The sequence below is a fragment of the Sycon ciliatum genome, chromosome 3 (genome assembly GCF_964019385.1).
Source record: "Sycon ciliatum chromosome 3, ocSycCili1.1, whole genome shotgun sequence".
Lineage (NCBI taxonomy): Eukaryota > Metazoa > Porifera > Calcarea > Leucosolenida > Sycettidae > Sycon > Sycon ciliatum.
The window spans coordinates 25,505,627-25,525,782 of NC_088645.1; the positions used below are offsets into that span (position 1 = coordinate 25,505,627).

Below are 20,156 nucleotides of genomic sequence, written 5' to 3' on the forward strand. Positions count from 1 at the left end.
TGAGAAACGGTGACAAAAGAGTAGTAATATTTCCACTGAAACTCGCCCAAAGGGCGCCCAGCGGCAGACCGAAGTGCCCGTCGTCACTTCGTTGTCTGGATAAACCCAACTACAGGTGTACTGTATGCAGGTATGGATGTCAAGTAGCGAAATAACAAGTTCGCTGACGTGCAGCAAGCTGAACAGGTGTCACCGGTTTCTCTTGAACGTTTCCAGGCACAGGCAATGGACAAAAATAGTGATGATCGTGTACTGTGAACTCGGGCTCAAACAGTTAGTCCGATTAACCGCCGGGTTTAGGACCGGTTTTGAAAAAATAGAGGCTAACCGTTTGTGTAAAGGTTACGCGGATACTTTTTCGAGTTTTCGAAGTACGCCTTTTTACCGAGTTTTGGCAATCAACCTATCGTGTATGTATGTACACATGCATACATGCACACTACGTAGTACCATCCGTGACAATTATTTGAATCAATTGAATGCCATCGTTAATGCTTCTGGTCTGTGAATAGGCGTGAATGAGCATGCCAACATGTGCTGCATGGATTGCTACTTATAGTAGTAAGTCTGCAGAGTACATTTTTGACCAAGAATATTGTACAATACTGGTCAAACTAGCTATACGCGCCAGACTGCCGCAGCTTATAGGCTACTGTATAACCGATAAACCGACCGTTAGTGTAGCAGTTAGCCGTTCGAGCCCTACTGTAAACCTGGAAACCTTTTGCGAATACCGGTATTTTACAACTCCCTGATTGTAAGCTGTAACCGATGTCGACTCGTAGACTCTACTAACGATGGTAGACCTGAACAGTATTCCAATCGGCTTGAATGTGCAGTGCTGCTCAAGGACATCAATTCTGATCAAGCCATGCACCGTCTACGAGTCACGTGATATCGGTTTTAAATTAATTATTTTGTCATTGAGTAGCATGAGGCAACAGGCTGGGGAGAACACAAAATATGATGTAGTGGTGTTCATTTTTAGCACTACAGTACAGTCGCACAACGCTGTGATGTAACAATCCTGGGACTTGGAAGTGTGGCGTTGGAGCCAGCAAACATTAAAATTAATTTTGTTACAGGAGCGCTGCAGGAGTTGGGGAGAAAATACTCTGTATGGAGATCGAGCCCGTAACCAGTTATTATTAATTTTAGCTCAGGGAGCACTGGACATCTGACCACTCCACCAGGAGGCCTCACCAGCGGACCCCCTGCTACACACCCGACCCCCCCCCCCCCCCCAGCAATAGTCCGACACGGGTGTTCAGCGCTAGTGTTGTATAAACCGGATTGATACAGTTCCCTGCCTGGCCTGGTGCTGTCGCTGTGTACCTACCGCTCCAGGACCAGACATACATAGCAGAATTACTAGCACTTTAGCCGCCAGTTCGAACAACATTAACTTTTTTTGTACGGGAAGAACCTTGGCATATACAGTGTACAGTGTAGTTCAAATGCACAAAAAGTCAATAACTCTATAATGGGCATGGGTAACAGCGAGAGTATGAAACCAGGCCAGGCTCCCTGCTGGGTAGCACTGCTCCGTGTACCAGTGTACCATGGTGTACCATGGTGTAGTGGTGGTAAACAGTGTGAAGCTACATGTACCAGCACAGGTCGATCATTGGCGGACATGGATGTGTGGAGGGGTAGCCTACGAGTACCAAGACTCAAGAGTACATAACTCTTGCTAGTACTCGCGGGGGGGGGGGGGGGTGATCGATTTCAAAGGTTGAGCAGTATGATATACTGCTCAACCTTTGAAATCGATCACCACTCCACACGCACACAAGATCTACCGACAACAAAGCAGCAGCGGCAAGGAATTTGATACTGATCATCCTCCCGACAGCTCAGCTCTGTCAACCATCGTAGGTCTCGTCAAAGAAGAAGAAGTGGAATAACGCAGTTTAGTCTAGGAGCCAAGTCAGGAAAAGTCCAAGGAATAAGGAGTTAGTGTGACACCTTGTCCAGGAAGGATTTGTTGACGGATTTGGAATGGCATAACAATCAGTAACTGATCCCTGAAAACCAGAATGTGCCAAAGTTGTCCGTTCAATAGTTATGGCCTATTTACTAAAATTGCCATGGTTACCATAGCAACGTACATGTAAATTGCCTCTTTGTAGCTCAAGAGACATGCAATATGGGTCAAATAGATAATGAATGGCTGTCAAAGGCATAAGTGAAGATAGAAGTTCCCAAAACTGCCTTCAAAATATTATAAATGTCATCAAAAGTGAATTATTTACTACTGGTGTGATTTGTACATGTGCAGTGTACATTGTACATGTACATGTATTTGGTATCAGTATTACATTGTATGTAGAGGTAGTATCGCAGTTACTTATCAGTGAGAAATTGCTGTATGGTCACCAGGAGAAGAGCTTGACACTGGCACAGAGAAGTACAAAACAAGAACCGTTCAGTATGCTTCACAGACAAGGAATGAATCTGCCCTTGGCCTTGGTGCAGAAGGGTGAGTCGTCAGGCAAAGCTGTTGCAGCTCTTCGCTACTACGGTCCTTTTCTCTATCCTCCAGCGACTACAATGTATGTCTGTCAAGCTGCAGCAAAGGCACTGGACCTGCAACTTGAACTGTGATGGCCAGCGGATGGAGAGGTTGTCCCTGTTAGCACACCATCTATGGTCAGCGGGATCTGGGATAGCAGGCTGAGCAGCAGCACATGCCTCCCAGAAGAGCTGCCTGGAAGGTGGCTTTGGCGCTACGGAGATACATGTTGTTATGGAAGTCTTGGAAGGGGGAAGACTCATGGATAGCCCACTGGAGTCATGCATGCAGAAGAGCTGTTGTTGTGCCTCATTGACAGATGTAGTCGCCGGAGGATAGAGAAAAGGACTAGCGAAGAGCCGCAACAGCTTTGCCTGACGACTCACCCTTCTACATCAAGGCCTGGAGCAGAATCATTCCTTGTTGGTGAAGCATACTGAACAGTTCTTGTTTTCGGATGGAGAGCGAAGGATAAATTTTATAGAAAATAAAAGGGACCATGGAACTATAAGCTACGCTATAATATCCACGAACACCACCAGTTACTAAACAATCACCTTCCCCTCATATGCTATCATATAACTTAGAACCTTCCAAGTTGGAAGGCTGTTGGAGTGTGCATCCAAAGTGTGCTAGAGCTGTTAGCCAGTTAGTTGTAGAACGTTAGTACCGTAGGTCAGTGTCGTGCAATGTCATCGCATGAGCTGATTTTAAAGTAATGGTGGTGTTAGTGGATATTGTAGCGTAGCTTGTAGTTCCATGGTCCTTTTTCTTTTCTATAAGTTCTTGTTTTGTACTTCTGTGTGCCAGTGTCAAGCTCTTCTCCTGGTGACCATAAAGCAATTTCTCACTGATAAGTAACTGCGATACTACCTCTACACACAATGTAATACTGATACCAAATACATGTACATGTACAATGTACACCATGTACACTGTACATGTACAAATCACACCAGTAGTAAATAATTCACTTTTGATGACATTTATAATATTTTGAAGGCATTTTTGGGAACTTCTATCTTCACTTATGACTTTGACAGCCATTCATTATCTATTTGGCCCATATTGCACGTCTCTTGAGCAATAAAGAGGCAATTTACATGTACGTTGCTATGGTAACCATAGCAATTTTGGTGAATAGGCCATAACTCTTGAACGGACAACTTTGGCACATTCTGGTTTTCAGGGATCAGTTACTGGTTGTTATGCCATTCCAAATCCGTCAAAAAATCCTTCCTGGACAGGGTGTCACACAGCCCAGTTCTGATGACCCCCTGGCTCCTAGACTAGTTCAAGTACTACCAAGCAAGAGTACATAAACCTTTTTTGCATCGAAACCTTTTTGGTTTATGTTCTCTTGGTACTACGAAGAGAACATAAACCAAAAAGGTAGTACTTGAACTGCGTTATTCCACTTCTTCTTCTGCTTTGTTGTCTGTAGATCTTGTGTGCGTGTGGAGTCGGAACAAGAGTGTGCTGTGTTGGTTACTAGCTGCTTAGATAGCATGACACAGAGGTACTAGTGGGCAAAGAGGAAGTTGACCTATTTCAAAATACTGGCTATGTTTCATCCTCATTGCTTTTCAGCAAGAGTCCGCGTTCATGCACTCTTGTTTTCAGCCATTGGTGATGGTTTATTGTGTTAGCTTTGCTAGTACATTCGACAGCTGTGTGAAAGGCTGGGGGAGCCTATGGCGGGGCTTCCCCGGCGTGGAATGAAAGAGGACCGCCTGAGGAAGAGAGGAACGGCTAGCGACACGGAGTGCTATGATGAGAGTGCGAGCTTATAGTTATACGCCTCAGCCCTGGTGAATCAATCCCATACCTGAGTCTGACACATTGCTTGCGTTCGACTACCTGTAGCTGGATGAGAGGCAGGTCCTGAGGAATCGGAAAAGAGAACTTGATGAGAGAAGTCTGACATAAACGAGCACATCTGATCACTAAATTCCACTGGACTTAAAGCTATCCTGGACTCAAAACAAAGTTGCATCTGTTGAGTACAGGCTGTGACAGTACCGGTACAGTATAGAAAGTCGGACCGAAATTATACTTCAGGCATCACCAAAATTAATTATGAAATAACAGTATAACACTGATAACACGTTAGGCCCTCGGCTTGTTTTTGGTATCAGCAAGAGTACGAGAACGAGTCAGCAGTTCGAACTGGTCCGTGCACTCTTATCTTGCAAGATGCCAGGCACTCGTACAACCAAGAGTACATAACCTTATGTACTCTTGGTACAACCAACAGATGGTTTGTACAAGTGCCTGGAGCTGGATCCATGGAGGTGATGTACGAGTCGTACACTGTTTGTAGGTTGTGTGTCCTGGTGAAGAATGATCGCGCCTCGCCCGCTGTTTGAAACTCTTCGTACTTTTTGAAGAAACTGACCGAGCCGAAAGTTGTACGAGAGTCGTCGCCAAAGCTTTATTTAAAGGTTCAAAGCGACATGAATTTGAAACGGTTTCTCGACTTCCCGGTAGCCGAAAAATCGGACTGGCCGGGTTTGAGTGGCGAAATGGCTTTGAATTCGCAACGATTCACACACCAAGCAGGGAGTAGTAAAATACTCCCTGGTTGAAAGCGCGGTGTTCCCAGACTAGACCGCGGGGATTTCAGGCCGTTGCCGGCTCGATCTCCGAACTTGAACTATTGCTTGGCGCTGGAAAGTATGAACCACAACAAGTCACCATGCACAACACACACAGCTTGCATATTGCGCGAGTATTTGCCGTTGAACAGTGCAGGCCGTAGCAGTGAGAGGGCTTGTGCAAAGCTGGCACTTCTGCTCTGTGCCCATTGCCAGAGATCCTGTAGCAATGTGTCCTAGTCTGCCTCAGTGAAGGAGAGACGGGGCTCACTGACGGAGCTGCCGCGGACCTGGCGGCGGGACCAGCCAGGAGTTGGACTTCATGAGCTAGACAAGACCGTGAGTAGGTGAACCACTAGACGTTTCAAGTGTAGTTGTTGTTGATAAACAAGTACCTGTATGGTATAGAAATTTTCGGAATGAGCAACAAGGACGCCATTGGCAATTCCGACGATTCTTTTGGCATCTTTAAGATACCCGAGAGGTAGAGAGTATGGGGGACAGAGATAGAAGGATGCAGTGTAGAACAGACAGACAGGCAGACGGACATATAGACAGATAGACTCCAGTTAGAGACACCCCTCATAAAATGAGGGTGTTCAAACATCTTAGCAGCCGTTTCTTCATGACCATAATGATGCCCATACATCTTGCTCCTACGTTAGGCGACCACTGCTAGTAACGCACCATGCAGCCCATTTTCCACACCCTGGCTTAAATTTGACTTCATTTCAGCAGTGCGAGAGCCATTTCTCCCTTTTTGAATTCTTTCAAAGCCATAATTATAGCCAGGGTTCGGCTGATAATGAAAGGAAATAATGATTATGTTTATGTTTACACATTCCTCCTTCCAATTTGGCCTGCCACGCTTTGGCTTTGAGGTCACCCTTGACGGATAATGCTCGAACAATTTGCTGATTCTGCTCGAAAAACAGTGAAATTGGTAGTACGATACAAACCCTTATAATCAGACAGTTCGTTGAATTCAGCTCCATTTCTTTATCCCCATACCAAACATGAATGAAACAGACCGGAAAAGTACCAAATTCTGTCATTATTTTCTGGCCAGCGGTATCATGGTTATCCGCCTAGCTCTCCGTTGAGTTTGAGGTGATGTATTTGAACACTGACTTGGAACCGGTGCTGGAAGCGTGTTGTGTTGACAATTTTATTCTTATCGTGTGCCTACAATACCTACTCACTGTATTATTATTTTGTAGGCCCACAACATCATGTGCGAAGCTCAAGGTGTAACACGTCACCAAGGACATGAACGGAAGACATCACCATCCAGTAAGATGCACATACTGTAAACATGGTAAAGGCCATGTATAATTATAACCAAGTGCTAATTGTAACGATTTAACGAGGAGAAATCTGTCGTTAAAATAGAAATCGTTAATATTTTATACAGAAATCGATACATAATACTGCTCTATTGAGGGTTGAGAATGAGTGATATGAGAATCGTTACCTTTCGTACACGTAAACCAGTCAATTTTGGGAAATCGTTATAATTATAATGCGCCTCGTTAGTTTTAGTTTTACAGTACAATAATAAAGATTGAGTCGATGACTCCAAGTGAGAGAGTGCACATAACGGTTTACTAATAATAATACAAAGCGGCAAAAAAAATAGTTCATGCAGAGGGTAAAAAGGAGCATTCGATTTGAGCTGCTGTATTTATTTTGGCGAAAGTACAACTACTAGCCCTTCCTTCGCTTGTCAACAGGTCTTCCGTGTGGCGACATGACAGGAGACTAGTACACGTGCTGGTAGTGCTGCTGCTCTCCGTAGCGGTCCGAGGGCTGAGGCCGTTATTCGGATATTCGGCATGGTTTAGGACGAGTACATCAATGTTGTGGATACCGTCCCAGGCTGGTTGCCGCTCCATGTCATGGAGCAGCGCTCCGTGGTTCCGCTGTCCAACTCTTGAATGTGTCACAGCCGCAATGGAGCACCTGGAAAGGTACTCTCTTGTCATGGCCAAGCCCGGGGCTGGATCTACTGTGAAGTGAGAATCTTTCGCTAGAGATTAAATTTCGCTATTGTCGCGACCATCACACATTCGCGAATATAAATCGCCGCAAAATTCGATTGTAGACAGGACAAGGTCCGACTGAAGAGATAGAATTGCAAAAGTTTCTGTTCGTGAACCAGCCCAATTTATGAAAACGCTAAATTTGCGCGCCGCGAAAGTTTGTCGCGCTTTACAGTGCATGATTGTACAGTCGTCCCTGTCTAATCCGGCACCTTTTGCAACGGCATTTTCTGCTGGATAAACAAGGGAGCTAGATTATCAAATTCTGCCCTCCAACCCGGCCCACCTATTTTATAACATACATGTACATGTTAGTGTTGTACGTCTGAACGCAGGGATTTCCTGTGGCAATCTAAGTACTTTGTGGAGTGCAGGTCAATACAGAACATAGGATATTTCCCAGTTTTTCCGGCCAGGACTAGGCTAACGTTTCATTTTACAGTAGCCTAATCAAGCTCAATCTTCATCTATAAAGGGGATGACAAATTGAGAATGTAGAAAAGAAAAGGACATATGGATACGAGTTAAGAGTAACTCTCCATCACTGTAACTGGATACTATATCCATATGTCCTTTTCTTTTCTACATTAATTATGGCTCAACATCCGAGTTACAAATTGAGAATGTTTTGGATTCTCTCTTGCATCCCAGTGTGGCATGCTCTTCCGCTTTACATTGCTTGCGCTTCAGGTATAGGGTATATTCGAATAGCATGTTATTGCATTGAAGCACATCTTGTGACCTGTTGCTGTGTTCGTATCTTTCTCGCCGGCTACAGAGATGTGGCTGACTGCACTGACAGTTGTCCTGTGTGCTGCATCGCTTGTTCAGGGTGAGAAGACAGATGGTCTGCTTTGCTGGATGTCCCGTACAGGCATACACACATACATACACACATACACGCACACATACACACACGCACACCTACACACATTCACACCTACAAGCATATACGCACACACACGCACATGCAGGGTGCTCGCCAAAGCGACATAACGGGTGCTGCACCCTCCTTCACTTTTTGACCCCCCCCCCCCTTTCGAAATGAACATGCCACCCTTCAGAGTGCGAGCGCCACCAGTTTATACATATAAGCTGCATGATGAGCACACGTATTATAGTAGCATAGCATTGTATGAGTCCTTCCATATTAGAATGATCACTTATGAAAAGAGTGAAAACCAAACGCATAGCGGGTTCCAGTGGTCAGTGAATAAATACATCGAATGGAAGTTGATCCGTTGCTTACTGGTGTCATTGGAAGTAAGGGGCCATAATGGAAGCACTAAATGGCTGTATAAGCCACAAACATTTGGGTCCAATGATCCTGCCCCCCCCCCCCCTTCCCTTCACTTTTGTTCTGGCTATCACCCTGACACGTACACAGACGCACACACACACGCGCGCGCGCGCGCACACATATATACATACACAAATCTGTGGACAGCAACTGTACATACATACACATGACCCTTATATCAGACACCAACTGATCGGCCGTCTAGTGGGAATGGATAACATATCTGATCTGTCGTGAAAGTGGCGAATGATAGGTGGAAGTGAGGAGTGGAGGAGAGAGAGCGAACGAGAGAGACAGAGATACACAGAGAGGGGGGAGAGAGAGAGAGAGAGAGAGAGAGAGAGAGAGAGAGAGAGAGAGAGAGAGAGAGAGAGAGAGAGAGAGAGAGAGAGAGAGAGAATGAGAGACAGAGACAGAGGGACAGACCGAAACAGAGAACGAGAGAATGAGCAGAGGAGAACACAAATGTACGTGTGTGTGTGTGTGTGTGTTTATGTCTGTTCTGCAGGATCCGATAAATGCACCAGTGGCAAAAGGCTCTGCAGCAAAGCTGCAACATGCATCACAGACGCGTCAGACAATGCGTATTGCCTGTGTCCTGGTGGAGTGCTGGAGACCAAAGATGGCAATTGTGATGGTGAGTCTGGGCACACGCATACTCTCATGTACAGGTCGTTCCTCGTTAATACTTACATCGTTACTTAGTCTGGGACTTTAAAAATGCTAGTACAGTATGTACATGACTGTATTCATTGGTTTTACCCAATGCTGTGGACAGCAAGCTTTATATTCACAGGGTTTATGACTTTATGTACTAGACAAAGGTATGCATAATTTGAAGGGAAAGGGATGGAAGCGAACTGGTGGAAAGCGTCACACTTAGCCTACGATGTACGCGTAGAGGTCCTCCCTCGTTATGACAAGTCTGGCTAGTACATAAACCTCATTACTAGAGTCATTAGTAAATAGAATTCTGAAATCTCCTGGCGAAACGTGGTCCATACAACTGCTTACAGGTCCAGTCACAACGTAATCCGTTACTGCATAAAACTCGTTAAACACGTTATAACGGCCCTTGGCCCTTGCAGAATACTTATGCTGTGTTGAGGGCACCCCATAATAAGTACGAATCAGTGCATCTTGAATCTTTTGTTGCCAGTCCTGTTACAAAATAAGTCTCGCTATAAGATGATTTTGTTGAAGGCCCAGAGGTTATCTACTAACGAGGGAAGACCTGTACCGGGTCTGGAAATTGCTCCGATTTTCCGGAATCACTCTGATTTGTACGGGGCGTTCCGACAAACTGACCAAAAACAATCTTCACTTTTACTAGGATTGCTCATAAAAATGCCGTAATCTGTTTTTATCAGGCTCTTGGAATCCTAAAAAATCTTTTTGTTATAAAGGGAGCCCTGCCTTCTTTGCCCCGGCCAAGGGCCTAGAGACAACCTCGTGCGCCCCTTTCAGATTTCTTCCGACGGAAAAGTGGCAGCCCTGAAGTACAGCTGGGTTATGGGAAGTGGCCTTACAAGAGGGCGCCGATGCGGTTGTATGTGCTCGGGTCATACGCTATGTCAGCAGTTGGAGTTGATGTTGCTGCTGGTGCTGGGTCCAGAGAGAGAGAGAGAGAGAGAGAGAGAGTATTATTGAGTTCCTGCGACGAGAAGGCGACAAGACAACTAACAAATGACAACTTACAAAGGAATCATATTCAGAAATTGGTGCACTCTTCAGCACAAAAAGTGGTGTACTCATCAGCACGAAAAGGTGCACGTGTCAGCGATGCAATGCAGTGTGTACAAAGCAGCGCAGCAGCGTGTCTTTGTGGTCCACTTCACAACAATAACACACACAGAAGTCTCTGCTGTGAGCACGGTGGCTCGGCAATGGCGAAGTGGTGTACTCATCAGCACGAAAAGGTGCACGTGTCAGCGATGCAATGCAGTGTGTACAAAGCAGCGCAGCAGCGTGTACTGTAAAAGCCATCATTCTAACGAGGCGCATTATAACGATTTCCCAAAATTGACTGGTTTACGTGTACCAAAGGTAACGATTCTCACTCATTCTCAACGCTCAATAGCCTGAATAGGACAGTATAAGTAACGATTTCTGTATAATACATGGCATGCAGAGAGGGAGCATTCCTTCACAGTCAGAGCATAGTACTTGTTATCCCCGCTTATTGAGGTTGTGCAGAGATACGCCATTGTTTTGGCTTTGGGGGCTTCGTTGACCTCAGGCAAGTGCCACTACAGAAGCCGTCAACGGTGAGTGTCTATCAAGCAGAATTCACATAGAAAAGCCTGTCATCACAGTCATCCTCTCATGGTCAGACTGTGTACCAAGGAACTGACCGGCGTTTTGCATTTTTTTGTTTGGTTTCTCAGCCTTTTTGTAGGTTTGTGCCGACCGAAATATTCTAAGAGCAAATTGAGCTTTCTGCTGAGACCTTTTTGCTTGAACATATCTCACACGTCGTGTCTTGCACCTTGTTATCTCTGTCTATGTCTATATGCAGTCCTTCCTACGCTGGTGAACTTACCTGTGTTCCAACTGAAACTCGTTGCGCCTGGTGCTCCGGCCTTGCTGAAGTGTTCCTTTAGAGGACGCTTGCCATTCCGCATTGAATGGGTGAACGTCAAGACCAACGCGTCTCTCACCGCCGTGTACTTCAGCAGGGAGTGGGTGAGTACATAGTCCACACTGCTGACTGTTAATCTGGTGCCTGCAGTGAGTGCGTTCGATTATGCCCGAGAATCGATTCGCGCTATTCACATCACCCCATGTGAATAGGGTGAATAGATTCCGAATCGATTCCAGGGCTCATGACATGAAAATCGAACGACTTGAATGCACTTGAATCGATTCATGAATCGATTCAAGTGCGTAATCGAACGCACTCAGTGTTCCCAGTAACAACGGAAAAAACGGCTTCTGTTTACAGTTCTGTTCTGATGGGCTCTGCCTCCTCTCTCCCCCACAATCTCTCTCTCTCTCTCTCTCTCTCTCTCTCTCTCTCTCTCTCTCTTTGTCTCTGTTTATCCATCTGTATCTCTTCTCTCTATCTCTCTCTGTCTCTCTCTCTCTCTCTCTCTCTCTCTCTCTCTCTCTCTCTCTCTCTCTCTCTCTCTCTTGTTAGCAGTGTTTTGGCCACTTTTGTCTATATCTAATTTTGTTATTGTTTAGATCGTCCAGTTATCCAACCATGACAGTTATCTACAGGGAACACGGTATAATTTAGGGGAAAAACTGGAGGCGTATCTTCTTTTCTAACACTATTATACGTATTACATAACCAATGAACAGAGTGCTTATAACCCTGAAAGTTTTTTTTGTGAAAGTGTTTCCCACGGTCCCAAGTTTGAATCAGAATAACTTCATCTTTTGCGGCTTGACGTGGTCAGACTATTGGCGCATTCTAAAATCCTCTCGGAAAAAAACTGGAGAAGTGTTCTTTAACTTCTTTTATCCTCTCGGAATCTTAGAAGACTCTCCAAAGCTCTTCTAGCTTAATTAAAAGGTGGTTGAAATTTGGAAGAAGCGCATGCAAACTACTGTAAAAGTCATGCGTTGTTTATGAGATTCTTCTTGCTATGGATTTATCCACACGGTGCGTACTAAATTTGTGTCACTCAAGACCTTTGGCATTTTGAAACGGCAAAAGATCTCCGAATCCTTCGAGACCCATTCCTAAAATTTAATTGTTCCAGTTTCTTCGAACTCCTGTAGAAATTTCTCCAAGAAAGTAGAGAAAATAAGAACGCACCCTAAATTTCCACATCCAACCGTAGGAATGCCGCCGCCTCAAGGATCAAAGTGCTGGGGGCTGCAGCTCCTAAAGTAGTGTCAGCCAGGTGGCTAGATTAGACCGACCGGAAAGTAATTCAAAACTTGAAACTAAGCTTCTGTATATTTTAAACGTCTTGATCATGGATGCATAGAGTGGGATTTTCGGTGGATGACCACTTCCTGCTGGGTCAAAAATACAATACAATATTTAAACAAACGGCGAGGAGACAATAATTTGACAACCGCAATCAATAAGACAAGCTGAATCGACATTTGTGTACACTTTATTCGTGCAATGTGAAATGCTGCACATTGTCTCCACCGTTTTACATTGCGTGAATAAAGTATACACAATATTACAGGGTGCGACAGAGCTCTCGGCCATTGAAGAAAATGTTGCGTCACCTCCACCATTACACTGTGCTCTTTAGCCGACTAGACCCTCCTGCACACAACCATCACCATTGCGAGGACACTTCCGTAGACGATATTGATAAACTCCTTCAGGTGGAGGTGACTCAACATTTTAAAAGTACACACAATACGAAACAAAATAGAATTGGCTCAGTGTGATCTGAGTTAGACTACGCCCCGTGTTCTTCTTCTTGGTGTGCTTGCAGAAAACTGCCGACGGTGTGACACACAGCCAGTTGAACGTGTCTCGCCAGACCGACGAGCTCACACTGGTGACGTGCCAGGCGCGGAACTCTCGCGGCACCGCCCGAGCATGGCGTGCCGTGCGAGCGGCGAAGACGGCTGCATCGTCCGGAGAGTCTGCCGATGCAACAGGTACGTCCCAACACATGCAGTGGCCTGCAATCCGATTGGCAAAGTTCAATTGCCAGGCCTGGGTTGGGGAGCGGGCTACTTCATATTATGTGTATATTCAGTGCCATGCACATGTACAGTACTGGCAACTGAAATCCGACCCCCCTAGCGGTGGGTTCACATTCTTTGCGATGTGAGCGCACCGCTCAGGGGGTCGGATTTCGGTTGCCAGCACTGTACATACATACATACATACATGCATACATACATGCATACATATATACATATATACATATATACATACATACATACATACATCGCTTGTTCATTTGTAGTGCTAGTGTGTGACCTCAGTAGCATCTTACGGCACGTTCAGACTACCGATAAAAAGTGGGAGAGTTTCCAAGGTGATTTGATCACATGGTGTAACTGGCACGCTACCGGCGGAAACAGCATTCCGGCAGTGGAGAAAGGTGCTCGGGCTGGAAGAAAGGAAAAATCCCTTCTCAGTGCCGCGGCGAGAGCTGCACAACTTACGCAACGGTAACGTTAGTTTATCGGTTGTGCGAATGGCCTTCGCGGTTTATCGCCATTCATGGTTTGACGGGGTTCTCAATAGTCTGAACACGCCCTTAGCATGTCCTGGCAGTATGGTAGAATCCCGGTGCATGATGCTACGTCCGGTATGGCGCCCCATCAGAGTGTGTGTGACTCTGTGTGCGCGTGTTGGTTCTTTATTATGTGTTTGTGTGCATCCGTGTTTTTGATCTCTGTGTGTGCCTTGATATCAGACGCAACGTTGCGCAAGGCCATCGAAGCGCTATCCGTCTTTTGCGGCCTGATGGCTGTAGCAATACTAGCTGCCATTGCTCATATCGTTGCAAAGAGGAGATCACCGGAGATGGTCAAGCAGTTTGATCAGTATGTTGTGCAGAAAGGACAAGGTCAGTGCAATGCTCAACTGTAAAGTTGCAGAATTTCGCTATCTCCGTGGCCTCACACATTCGGGCATATATATCGCAGCAAATTGCTCTGTCCATCTATGCATGATCCAGCTGACGAGAAAAAAACGCTAACACTTCTCTCCGTGAACTAGCGATCGTTCAATAGTTTCTGTGATCAGTTGCTTGAATCTCATCAATACTTAAGCATGAAGCTTTTCAAAAGGTACAGTGCAATCCGATCGAGTGGTATGATTACCTATCATATGACCGGACAGCCATGTTCAGCCCAACGCAGGGCCGGCCCTTTCAGAGTCATCAGTTAGTGTATCGTATGTGTCTGTGGAACAGATTTCACTCGCGACAATGATACGCTGCAGTGGGTAGATCTGCATTCAGCCGCCGTCATCCGCCTTTTTGTTCTCCTAATCAGTAGAATCTGCTCTGCTATCGGCTAGATGCCATCACACTAATCTTATCATCTGCGGGATGGGAAAAAGAATTAGAACTAAATCCAGCCAAATAAAGAATTTAGAGCATGCAGGGACAAATTTATCTATGCATGCTGTTGAGTACTTTCTATTATGATCAAACATGATGAATTGAATGCTGAAATCTATACTGAATGTGCCGATTTTGACTTTTATCATATAATAATAATTAATAAAATAAATAACAATTCATATTCATCTGCACTGCAGGAACGGCGAAGAAGGCCAAGAAGGTGGCGGCGCCCTTGGCAATGCGGCTGCTCAACCTCGTGACCGGCGCAGACCCAGGTAAGATGCTGTGTACGCTAGCGTTCGAGTTGTGTGCGGTTGCACCGCTTGACATTCAACCCAGACTGTGCGCATTCCTGCCAACCTTTGCCAACCTGAGATCGGGACAATGACATACCTTGGTATGGAAATGTATACAAATGAAGCCGTGAGGCATGTGGCAAATGCACTTTTGGGTGCATATTACCACCCTCGATGTCGGAACGGTCCCGGCCAAACCGGCATGGTCGGCAGGTATGCATAAGTCTACAAAATTAGGGAAGTTCACCCTAAAATTAAAACTTCACAACTGGTAGCGAAAAATGCACTGATTACTATGGTGAAGGTCCCAGGTTGATCGGAGCAGCCGTTCCCGAGTTATACCTGTGGAAGTTTGCACTAAATTTGGTGACATGATGACATCATTAACTTGCCCAGACTAGACCGGATATGTGACGTCAGAGAGATAGACTTTGTATGGGAGCAGATGGGGAAAACCCCAAATTCTTTCTGGCTTCTCTGGAACAACGAATTTCATACTAGAAATTTTCCAGTCGGGATACCGGTAGGGTGCCACATGTCTCATACCGAAGTTTGAAAAACATCCGACTTTTGGGGACAATGGAGAGCCGAAATACTGAAATTTCCCATCTACTCCCATAAAATTATAAAGTCTATCTCTCTGATGTCATAAATCCGGCCAAGTCCGGGCAAGTTCATCATGATGTCACCAAATTTAGTGCAAACTTCAAGCTGGTAAAACTCGGGAACGGCTGCTCCGATCAGCCTGGGACCTTCACCATAGTAAGGCTGTGTTTACATGAGGCGTTTCAACCCGGGTTGAGTTCGACCCGGGTCAGATTTCAACCCCCATGTGCACAAAGTGAATGGCGCGTTTACATGACGCATTGCGCTTGACCCGGGTTGAAATTTCGCCCCGGGTTGATTTCAACCCTCCCCCCAAGGGGAGGGTTGAAACCAACCCGGGTCAAGAAAATCGTACAAACGTACTTCTGTGCGTATCTCGCGCCAGGTTTGAACAGCACTGCACATGCAAATTTCGCGCGAACGGATTCACGTGACCATAGAGGACTGTAGAAGTGGACTTTTGGCGGCATATCAGTATTTGACCCGGGTCAACTGTCTTCATGTAAACGCTCACCTCTTTTGTCTATCGTACAGACTTTCAACCCGGGCTGAACTCGACCCGGGTTGAAATTTCTCATGTAAACACAGCCTAAGGCGAGACCAAAAAAAATAGAGATTCCCGGGCCCTCCAGCACCAAAATCGAGCCAAAGCCATTTTTTTTGAACAGTTCATACATGTACAGTACTGATCGTGTGAGTAGATCTGTGACGTGGAGTCACACAAACCCCAGCTTGTATGACTCCCAGATGTACAGATCAGGGCCATCGTTGGCCGAATTATAGAAAATTGAACGGGTAAACCGCGTACCTGTTTTCTGTAAAAAAAAACTGAATAAAAATTACCGGAAAATGCTGTAAAAAAAGTTCAACATGGCATGCACACATATTTGGTCATGTACATACATGGGAAAAAATTAAAAAAAATAATATTCGCCCGCCCGCACCAATTTCACATGGGTCCTGCCCGGGAATCTCGATTTTATTTTGGTCTCGCCTAATCAGTGCATTTTTCGCTACAGGTTGTGAAGGTCTCATTTTAGGGTGAACTTCCCCTTTCATGCTCGGCCTCCCAGTTCTGAGAGGCACTTCGGCCTCCCAGTTCTGAGAGGCACTTCGGCCTGTACAGCTCTTGCCTGTCTACACTGTCATGCTGAACTTTGTAAAACTAAATTTCTGCCACAACAAAATTTCGGCCAAAATGCCCTGTCCGAAAATAGCCGAAAATAGTTCTGCGCCGAATATCTGTTGGCTTACCTCCCACCGCTTTAGGAGCTGCATCTGCGCCTTGATCCTTGAAGGGTGGTGGCGTTCCTACGGATGCGGAAAACTCGGTTTCCAGCCGAGTCTCACGCGAACCGTGAAAAATTTATTTTTTTACAGTAGCTTAAGCATCGTATTTGCAAAAAAAAAGGTTCTGTGAATCCTGCTTTCGATCTGGTGGGAAACCTGACTAAGTCTTACATGAACACGTAAAATGTGTCCTCTTAGAAAGTGCCTTTGAGTTGCGGCATCTGTCAAACGTTGCTGATGAGCGCGGTGAATTCGATGTAACTGAGGTAGATTGGAGAGTCGATGTTCACTGTGTTGTGCGTATGCAAATTTATGCCTGTGTGCGTGTGGTCATGTGCCTGTGTGTGACCGTGTGCGCGCATTTCTGTACGCTGTTGTTTGTGTCCTCCAACACCCGTAGCCACACCAGCATCGGATGTGGCAGAGAACGACAAGTCTAAGCGAGTAGCCAACCCGCACGTCACCTCGGTAGCAAGCCAGAAGAACGTGCAGGAGCTGCAGAGCCAGGCCAGCTCCGACTCCGGACCGTACTTGAACCCTGTCGTCGACACCGTCAGCGGACCAGCGGGCCGGACGAAGACGTCGATGGCTGTGAAAACGAGTTCCACCTCAGTTAGCCAACAGCTGACCACCGCGTCGTGTGAATTGGATGGCGACATCTCGTCGGCAATGGCCGACGCCTCCAGAGCGGCAACCTCTCACAACAAGGCTGCCCGAGCTCCGTCGACTGGCAAGAAGGGCGGTGGTGTGGTGAAGAGGAAGACGACTGTGAGACAGCAGTTCACAAACATGTCGTGTGAAATCGACCTGAGTGAGTCTGGTGCAATGCCCGGATACGAGCTGGACACTTTGGGTACGCCGGCATACTACAGCACAGGCCGCACTTCATCGCTTGACAATGCCGATCCCGGGCGCAAAGTGCCCACGCTGCACAGCGGCGCCGACGACTTGGCCGAGCCGCTGGAGGGCGTGTCGAACCAGCAGCGCGCGAGCGTCTCCAGTGAGGTGGGGCTGCTCGGTGATCGACGAGACAGCACACCACACTGCCTGGCACCGGCTGGCGGCAATGGCGCCGCGCCGGGGCGTGCGAGCGATGACACAAGTGCCGCAGTGCAGTACGGTGAGATTGAAATCAGCTCGACTGACCAGGACATCCTTGAGGACCTGGAGGACTTCTGCACTGCACTGGATGAAGCGGAGCAGCAGGAACGCGATGGCGACAACCCCTACTCCGTGACCAAGCAACTAGACTGTGGAGACGCGCTGAACTCACCCAGGGGCAGCGTGACCAGCCAGAATGCGTTGCTGTGAACGGCGTCGGACGCGCGCAGGGCAGAACCGACCACAAATACCCATGCCGCACGCTCCGATAGCCGCTGGAAAGCGCCGTCGGCGGCATCACGTGCAATAGCCCCGTACGGCTATCTGCACCGTTGCTGGTGTTCACTGCAGCGCCTCCCGTCTACGCTTATCGGCATTGTCGACGCGGCCTGTCAACAACCCGAGTCGGATGAGAACATACTAGAGGAGCTATACCAGCACTCAACACATTGTGATACTAGTCTCGGCTTTGGTCAAACTCCTCGTCACGTGGCCGTGTCTCGGTTGGCCTCCCTGGCACTTCGTAGTCTATCAAGCATGGAGTCTGACGAATGATACTTCAACTTGATGCGTTCGGCGCTACCGTTCTATCTCTCTCTCTCTCTCTCTCTCTATCAATCTATCTATGTCTGTCTGTCTGTCTTAGTCGGACTCTCTTTCTCTTTCCATCTCTCTCTCTCTCTCTCTCTCTCTCTCTCTCTCTCTCTCTCACACACACTCTCTCTCTCTCTCTCTCTCCCCCCCCCCCCTCCCCTCTCCACATACACTCCTCAGAAACAAGCTCATCCCTTTCTCTTTCTTGCATGCTGCATGCTTTCCTTAAGCTGTTTCTTCCTCCATCTCAAAGGCCCATTCTTCCACCTTCTCTTGAAGGCTACCACTCTCCTCTGTGCCTACTGGCTCCCGCTCGCTCCTATCTTCCCTGCCCCGACTCCCCAGCTCCGTGCCTGTCCTCTACCATTGCCTTGCAGCCTTTCTACTGGTGGACTCCCCTTCGTTGTACTGCCTTTCCGATTTCCTCTTCCGTTGCCCGCCCTGATCAATGCCTGGCATGTACCCCCTCAGCACATGTGTACTCTGGCTTCGCGGCCTTTTTTCCATTCCCGCACACCATGTATGTTGCCATTCCCGATGTAGTAGACCTGTACTCCCGCACCCCGTGTTCCCACACCCCGTATTCGTGCTCTCCCTCAACCTGTCTTTCCATTGCCATTCCTTTCTCGCCTGGTCTAGCCTCATGTTTTATAGTTTTCTTCTTCCCTGCACCCAGCTGCAGCCCCCCATTGCACCAGTACTCTGACTGTATTGCACCCGCCTAGCTTCCAATGGCTCACGTTCTGTTTCAGCTGATCCCCGCTCCCTGCACAGTACTATCTATTCCATCCCGATTCCTCATAGCTATTCTGCTACCAGCCACTTATCTCCCTGTTACCTCCCCTGCCCTGTCCCTGCACCTTACTCCCGCCCTTCTCCCGCACCCTGTCCCTGCACCCCTACCCAGCCCTCTCCCCGCCTTGTCCCTGCACCCCTACCCCTGCACCCTACCCAGCCCTCTCCCCGCCTTGTCCCTGCACCCCTACCCCGGCCCTTCTCCCCCGCCCTGTCCCTGCACCCCTACCCTCCACCCTACCCCGGCCCTGCACCTATTCCCATCACCTCTCCAATTCCTGCTGCACCCAGCCCTGCCCCCCTCCCTTATTTCCTCTCCCGAACCCAGCACCCCTTCCCTGCCCCTTCCCCAGCCCTTCCCATCACCCATCTCCCGTATATCCTTCCCTGATCCCACTCTATCTCCATTTCCTTCCCCAGGTCCCCAACCCAATGTTATCGCTGCACCTCTACCATTACTAGTACTCTATTATATAATCAACCTAACCAGCCGTCCCCACCTGGCTGACCTACTTGCTTACTCTTTTACCAGCACCCTCCTGTCCATGTCCCACCACTCCCCGGCTTCCCTGTTTCCCTGCACCTTATTATGTCCGCTGCACCTTATTACAGTATGTCCCCTGCAGCACACCCTCCACCCTGCCGCCTGCCTTCATTGTATTTGCTCCAACCGTCACCACCATCACGCTCCCCCCCCCCCCCTGCCTCCCATCTCCAGTAAGGTTTGCTTGTGCCATTGCTTGTCAGTCAGTCACGGACTTTTTGTCTTCATTCTTCTCAACCCTTCCTTGAGCTTATACCCCGTCTTATGGAAAGACTGTGCACTTGAAACTCGGAGTCGCAACATAGCTTCCTCTCTTGCTCTCTGTTGTGTGATACTGTGTTGTGCATGTTCAGTCTACCAGGGAGTGATACAATACCACAGCATTGTACTACTCCCTGATGCCTGCTGTCGTTTTTGCTGGCTGTGTTTCTCATCCTTTCAAACTTGAAAGGTACCTTCCGATCCCCGATCCCC

The 20,156-nt window shown here is 47.4% G+C and overlaps 1 protein-coding gene across 1 annotated transcript; it reads left to right on the forward strand.

Annotated features, from left to right (window-relative positions):
- The first annotated feature begins 5,254 nt into the window (after positions 1-5,254).
- On the forward strand, positions 5,255-19,255 carry LOC135811893 (uncharacterized). Its single transcript, XM_065325134.1, has 9 exons — positions 5,255-5,451; positions 6,333-6,405; positions 7,933-7,986; positions 8,963-9,091; positions 10,973-11,139; positions 12,864-13,032; positions 13,803-13,955; positions 14,654-14,731; positions 17,049-19,255. Exons 2-9 carry the CDS (start codon positions 6,345-6,347, stop codon positions 17,957-17,959), a joined length of 1,722 nt encoding a protein of 573 aa, XP_065181206.1. The 5' UTR covers positions 5,255-5,451; positions 6,333-6,344; the 3' UTR covers positions 17,960-19,255.
- Positions 19,256-20,156: the final 901 nt, after the last annotated feature.

Bases quoted from the DNA above. Each gene is read 5' to 3' on its own strand.
- LOC135811893 (XM_065325134.1), top strand. From the start codon at position 6,345: ATGTGCGAAGCTCAAGGTGTAACACGTCACCAAGGACATGAACGGAAG. The intron at 7,987-8,962 runs GTGAGAAGACAG...TCTGTTCTGCAG, and splicing joins TGCTGCATCGCTTGTTCAGG to GATCCGATAAATGCACCAGT. The intron at 9,092-10,972 runs GTGAGTCTGGGC...GTCTATATGCAG, and splicing joins CAAAGATGGCAATTGTGATG to TCCTTCCTACGCTGGTGAAC.